Source organism: Drosophila nasuta, chromosome 2R (genome assembly GCF_023558535.2).
Source record: "Drosophila nasuta strain 15112-1781.00 chromosome 2R, ASM2355853v1, whole genome shotgun sequence".
Lineage (NCBI taxonomy): Eukaryota > Metazoa > Arthropoda > Insecta > Diptera > Drosophilidae > Drosophila > Drosophila nasuta.
In genome coordinates this window covers 32,302,815-32,310,103 of record NC_083456.1, presented here as the reverse complement: position 1 = coordinate 32,310,103, position 7,289 = coordinate 32,302,815, and the positions used below count along the sequence as shown (strand labels likewise).

The 7,289-nt window shown below is 36.9% G+C and overlaps 1 protein-coding gene across 1 annotated transcript; it reads right to left on the bottom strand.

Annotated features, from left to right (window-relative positions):
• Nucleotides 1-700: 700 nt before the first annotated feature.
• On the bottom strand, nucleotides 701-2,789 carry LOC132785908 (uncharacterized). Its single transcript, XM_060792220.1, has 3 exons — nucleotides 2,557-2,789; nucleotides 1,299-1,456; nucleotides 701-1,120 (listed from the first exon to the last, which is right to left on the bottom strand). Exons 1-3 carry the CDS (start codon nucleotides 2,630-2,632, stop codon nucleotides 1,058-1,060), a joined length of 297 nt encoding a protein of 98 aa, XP_060648203.1. The 5' UTR covers nucleotides 2,633-2,789; the 3' UTR covers nucleotides 701-1,057.
• Nucleotides 2,790-7,289: the final 4,500 nt, after the last annotated feature.

The window sequence follows — 7,289 nt, the reverse complement described above, 5'->3', positions numbered from 1 at the left end:
CAGAGAGAGAGAAGACGCGACGAGGGTTGCTTCTGCAGTTCTGAGTAAAAACAAATAAGAAAGTTACAGTAGAATGTGCTCGACTGTGAGATACCCGCTACCCATTTTGAATAAAAACAAAATATGGCGGTATTTTTTCAAAATATACCAAAAATGTAAATATACTAAAAATATACCAAACGGTATATTTGCTATATCGATATAGAACCACATTAAAAATGCCATAGACGGCACAATATACCAGATTGTAGCTTGAAAATTACGCTTGTTATTCGATTGTATTGATTTGCGGGGGCGGAAGTGGGTGTGGCAAAAATTTGAGACAAACTTGATCTGCGTGCAAACATAACAAATGCTGTCGAAAAAATTGATAGCTCTATCTCTTATAGTCTCTGAGATCTAGGTGTTAATACGGAAGGACGGACGGACAGACGGACATGGCTAGATCGTCTCGGCTGTTGACGCTGATCAAGAATATATATACTTTATAGGTTCGGAGATGCCTCGTTCTACCTGTTACATACATTTCCTGCCGGCACAAAGTTATAATACCCTTCTACCCTATGGGTAGCAGGTATAATCAATTTCCACGCTCATGTCGATTCAACTTTTGACTGAAACTGTCAACTGCAAAATGTTTTTTTCTGTTTGTGTATTTTCAGCTGAAAAAAAGTGAATTGATATTGACACGGGTTTAAAGTTATCTTAAAACGCCTTTAATCTTATGTGCTATGAATAAACATATAAATATTTCGGCAATTATGTAAATTTATGTTGTTGATTGTTTAAATTAAAAGGAAATTGTGGCTGCCGCCTTTTTTTGTGCGCAGTCAAACAATACAAAAGTGTTGAGTTTTTGTTAAGTATTATAAAAGATGTGCCATCTTATTTTTATATGCAAAAGACGCCAGCCAAGTTGCACTTGATTCACATAATTGCAGCGGCGTCGCACATAAAACTTTTGACCGTGCTTTAAAGTTGAAATTATGCAGATCAAAGCACGCATCTTTATACTATATATAAACACATGTGCTTTGAAGTTGATACACACAAAAATTCATTTTAACTTTGAGTTGGCATTCGCAGGAATCACGTCTTTTAGTTCGCAGCACAAATGATACTTTGTTGTTGCCGTTTTCGTTGTCGTTGTTGAGGTTGAGGTTGAGGTTTTTCATGCGTTCAAGTATAAAAAAGAATTTCATTAGTATGATTGTTATTGTTGCTAGGCAGGCAGACTGTTAGACAGGCTAATGGCTTCGCTAACCAAAAAAGAAAAAAAAAGCGAAAGAGAAACTTACGCCATCAACTTTGGGCCTGCAGCGTGATCTTTGCAGGAAGCGCATTATGGCAGGCGGCATGTGTTCCTTGTACATCGCATATTGGCGTAGCACAAAACGACAGGAGCTAAAGTGCACACATTGGCCAACAGTCTTGTCGGGTGTCTGGCAGCTGCTCTCTACATACACAGAGAGAAATTTAGCATACAAATCGCGATTCAACATTGTTTCAAAGTAAAAATCTTGATTCAACATTGTTTCAACCTACAAATCTTATTTCAAGACTGTTCTTTTTAAGAACGAACAAAGTTGAAATCAAGATTTTTTTTAATCTAAAAAAAAAACAATCTTGAAATAAGATTTTTGGGTTAAAACAAACTTGAATCAGGATTGTTAAGCATAATTTTCATTTTAAGATTAAAAACATCCAATTTTAATCTTGCTTCAAGATTGTTTCAACCTGCAAATCTTATTTCAAGATTATTCTTTTTAAGAACGAACAAATTTAAAATCAAGATTTTTGTAATCTTAAAAAGAACAATCTTGAATCAAGATTTTTATGCTAAATTTACATTTTAAAATTAAAAACATCCAATTTTAATCTTGATTCAAGATTGTTTCAACATAAAAATCGTATTTCAAGATTGTTCTTCTTAACATTGAAAAAATTTGAAATCAAGATATTTTCAATCTGAAAAAAGAACAATCTTCAAGATAAGATTTTTAGATAGAAACAACGTCGAATCAAGATTTTTCTGCTAAATTTGCATTTAAAGATTAAAAACATCGTATATTAAGATTAAAATCTTGATTCAAGATTGTTTTATTCTATATTGAAAAGAAGATTACAAATCTTGATTTAATAACTTTTCTATCTTAAAAACAAAGAATTTTGTTCTTGATTCTTAAAATGTTGGAGTTTCCTTCCTTTAAAATTAGAAGATTGAGTCAAGTACAATCTTCAATCAAGTATATTCAATTTAGAATTAATCTAGAAAGTTCGTTCTTGATTTAAGATTTTGCCTTCTTGGTTCAATTTAAAGATTTTTCCATTCTTGAAACAAGATTATAGTCTTAAAATTCAGGATTGAGCAATATATTTTGTAGACTTTCGATCTTGAATAAACTTTCTTAGTTCAATTTTGACATACAAACAATCTTGATTAAAGATTTTATTATTGATTTTAGCACATATTTCTTTCTGTGTAAATAAACGAACACATATAGTAAGTTTACTATATATATAGAGAGAGAGAGCAGTAGAGACGTATTGGCTTACGTGTGTGGCACAAAGTTGGCAACAAGATGACGAGCCAGCAGCAGTACAAGAAAATCAATCGAAATGTGTGCCGCATTTTGAATTTGAAATTCACAAGAAGAAGAAGAAGAAGAAGCAGGCAGCAGGCAGCAGCAGTTGCCCCCTGAAGCAATTTCGAATGATGTATTAAAGTCGCGTTAAAGTCTTACGCGCTTAAAGCGTCTCTCAGAATGAGGAACTGGAAACTGAAACTGTGAACTGAGCTGGGCAGCAGATTGTTGCTCAAGTAAACAGCTTGGGCAACTTTTGATAAGCGAGCAGCGAGCAGCGAAGCTGAGGCAACGCTTATCAGGCCGCGTGCAAAACAAGAGGCCAAAAAAATATGTACATAATATGTAAACAAAAGGCAAAACAACAACAGCAACAACAAGCACACAAACTAGAAGTCGAATTAGAGAGCGAGAGAAGTGAGCTGCCTTTCCCCTTCCTCTCCGTTCCCCTTCTCTATTCATTCCCATAAACACATGTTTAAGGCGGCACAAACCAGTAAGAACCTATGCTAGCTTCTCTCTCTCTGGTGGGCGTTGCCAGGAAGGAAAAGGCAAATGGAAATTTATTATACATATATGTAGATATATTGCCAAGTTGAAAATGAATTCAAAGCGTGTAGAAAGCAGCAGCTGTGTGGCACGCAGCAGCATCGACAATTCGACCTCTTCGGAGGGGAGCTCTGAGATATCTCCCGATCAAATTAGCCAAGTTATTGCCTTTAACAAGGCAAACGGCTTCGGCCGCTTTAAGGGCTGATTGCTTTAATTGAAAACAACACCTGAGTAACGAAATCGTTGGAGAGGGAGAAAATATATTCATTACCAAATGATTCGATTGCTAATTGGATTTCCTATTCTATTTATATTTACCCTTATGAAAATACAATATAGTACAAACCCAAAATCAGTATCAAATTCAATTTCAATACACGTGCGTGTTTAGTTTCGCTGGCGAAATTTTAATAAAAATGTAAATTTCGTTTTTAGTGGCCTAAGGGGTTTTTCTCTTTCGCACATGCGAGAACCAATAAAAAGATATTGCTCGTTATGAACTTGACGGCAGTTTTTGGCTAACAAAACCTGTGCAAAAAACTCTAAACTCCACACACACACACACACAGACAACGCATAAAATAAAGAATGGAGTAGCAAAAAAAAAATGGGTAGTCAAGGAAGTTTTGGCAGTATAATTTCAGCTCAGTTTAAAGTTGCCTTTGTTGAAGTGTCGTTTGAATAGTTCGACTGAGAGAAGAGGAGCTTCAAATGACCCTCAAGCTGGGCAACCGCAATCAGCCAACAACTGATAGCATCAGCATAAGTGTGTGTGTGAGTGTATCACACACATTGACACACACATCCAAATACACACACTCATGCATATTCAGCTGAACAAAAGTTTTGACAGCACTAGCTTTATTTTAGTTATGTTATGTATCCAAATTTTGCATAGTTTTCACTGACTACTCAAAATTGTATTATTTCGCATGAAGCTGTATTATAAAGTCCTTAATTTTTATTTTTGTCTCTATAAGAATGCATATAACAAAATTGTTTTTAAATAATAAAAAATGACAATTATTTTTGTATATTTTTGGTACAGACAATAATAGTTATTTTATCAATGTACATAAAATAGCCTAACAATCTGGTATATTTTGCTTTCTATAGTATATTATGAATGTAAATATTGCTGTAACAATATCCCTAAAAAAGCCGTTGGTATACTTTAGTATTTTAGTGGTATATTAATTCGGTATACTTTAAATATGCAGGGTATTTCACAGTTGATCACACTCGACTATATATGATATATTTTATACTTGCTATATTTTGTGCTCTGTGGTATATTTTGAAAGTAAATATTACTGTATCAATATACCTAAAATAGTCATAGGTATATTTTAGTATTTTAATGATATATATTTTAATATGGTAGATTTAATACTTGGTATATTTTGTACTCTACGGAATATTTTGTACTTTTGAAAGTATTACTATATTGATATACCATATATAGCCTTAGGTATATTTAAGCACAGACGACTATATTAATTTGGTATACTAATATGGTATATTTTAAGAATAAACAGCATTGGTTTGTGTTTATTCTAGATGGGTACCGGGTATATCACAGTCGAGCACACGCGACTGTAGCTTCCATACATGCGAACTTGACAACTCACGAGGCATAAAAATATATTTCAAATGTCCTTTGCAGCAGTTAAATCGTTTCGAATAGCATGCTCAACAAGCCTTTTAATTTGAATTTAATTTTTATGGATTGGAGTGCTTAACTTTCGCCTGTCGCAGTCGCTATCGCTGTCGTTTTCTAAATACAATTAACCCAATTTTCACACCCATTTGAATGGGCCATAACTGTTTCGTTTTCGTCGTATTGGCGAGAGGAAACGATGACTGATTTAATGGACATCGAACCATTATCAGACGCATACAGACACATTGCGAAATACGACGAGTTCGAGTACATGCATCGCATCGCAGTGAAGCGAAAGTGTCGAAAGACGCATTGTTTGTCCATAAAACGCGCACATCATTAAATCCCTTTCCCTAGCTAGATGTTGCATGCCTTCCTCCTCTGCCTCCTTCTCCTGATCACATGTGTAAACGTTTAAGTGCGATATTTAGATATGTGTATGTAGAAAACATGCCGGAACCGAAGCATAAAAACCGAAAATGCGCATAATAAAAAGTCATCATCATAGTCATAGACCCAAACATCGTTTCATCGTTTCCATCCCAGAGTTTGTCCCCACACACACACATACACATGTACCACAGCCCTTTTACAGATGTGCGATAAAACAACGCCCGGCCTGAGACAAAAGGGAACAGAATGAAAAATATGAGAGACAAAGCATAAAATAAAACACTTCGAACTTCAACGTTGACAATTTGAAGACGTCAATAAAGTTTCTCTCGATGTCAACTGCTCTTTGGTTGCCTTTTGGTTTTCGTTTTCATTTTCTTCTTTTTCGTATTCGTTTTTCCCAATAAAAATTCTTTAGAAATCATTTAGAAAACGCATGCATGCACAACATCATGTGCAGCACCCACACTTGCACACAGAAATAGCAGCGCATAGATAAAACGCGTGTCAGACACGACACATCCATGGATCATGTGTCAAATTGTGACTTGCAGTAGCAACTAGTTACCTGTTACAACAACCCAACCCAAGATCTCTCTGTCTCTTTCTGTTGCTGCAACACTTAAAGACAGCGACAGAAGGCGACACTTCGAGTGCTCAGCTGGAGGCAAACGGAAAACGGCAAACGAAGCACGCAAATGCACTTTTTGATTGCCTCTGGCTGCTCTTATCTGTCTCCAGCTTGAGCTCTGTTATTTCCATCTCGGTCTTACAATGTTTTTCTTATGCATAACACACACACAAAATCGGACTGAGTTCGCAGTAGCTGCTCTCTCTTTTCTCCTTGTTGTTGCATTGTCGTTTTATTTGATGTTCGGGTAAAAGCTTTTATCAAAAATCGTATTGCATGCAAATTAGATTCCTCTCGGATCTACAACAACCTTGACTACTGTCGCTTTGAGCTGCAATCCCATAAAGAGATGTAAAAGAAATGGAAACGAAAAAAACTAAGAATGAATATACACGTTGCCTTTTCTAAGATGATGGCATTGTCGATGCTGCTGCAGCTGTCTCTGCTGCTTACAACTGATGTTGTTGTTGCTGCCTCTGCTGTTGCCGCTGCTGCTGCTGCGGGCCTGCTGATAAAGACACCGACGACGACAATGCTGCCAAACGCTGATGATTCAGACATTGCATCCAAAGCTCATTCAACTGCTCTGCTGCTGCTGCTGCTGCGCTTTGGTCTTTTGTCGCAGGTCTCAATTGACTTGATAAACTTCTTCCTACAATTTTTTTCAATTCCGTCGTACGCTTTTGCTTGTTAACGTCAACTGACTACACACACACTCTCATACTCTTTCCAACCACATACAAAGGGGAAATGCAGGCGTAAAATGAGTTCGTCTTTCTTTCTTTTGGACTTTATCGAGCACGTCTTATCTTTAGTCGCATACGTATATGTGGCTCATGACAGCGGAGGCTGCTGACACTCTCTGCTGCGACTAAGACTGAGACTGAGCGTAACGCCGGCTTAAACACACTCGAATGCATTTCCATTTCATGGCTATGGCTTCATTGCTGCCGCCAAACGTCGTCGCCGTCGTCGTCGTCGTCTGCCGCTTTGTCTGGTGGCTATGCGCCAAGTCGCCATATCTCGAGCCAGAGAAAAAAAAAGTAAGAAATTTACAGACGAGCGTGCTCGACTGTGAGATACCCGGTACCCGGTATTATTCTCAAAATATACAAAATATACTACAAAAAAAAAAAAATATACCAAATGGTATATTTGTATATCGATATAGTACCGCATTCAAAATACACCATAGACGGCACAACTCTATCTTTAAAATTACGCTTGTTATTCGATTTTTTTGATTTGCGGGGGCGGAAGTGGGCGTGGCAAAAATTTGAAATTTGTTGAATTTGTTGATCTGCGTGCAAACATAACAAATGCTGTCGAAAAAAAATTATAGCTCTATCTCTTATAGTCTCTGAGATCTATGTGTTCATACGGACGGACGGACGGACGGACAGATGGACAGACAGACAGACACACAGACGGGCAGACGGACATGGCTAGATCGTCTCGGCTGCCA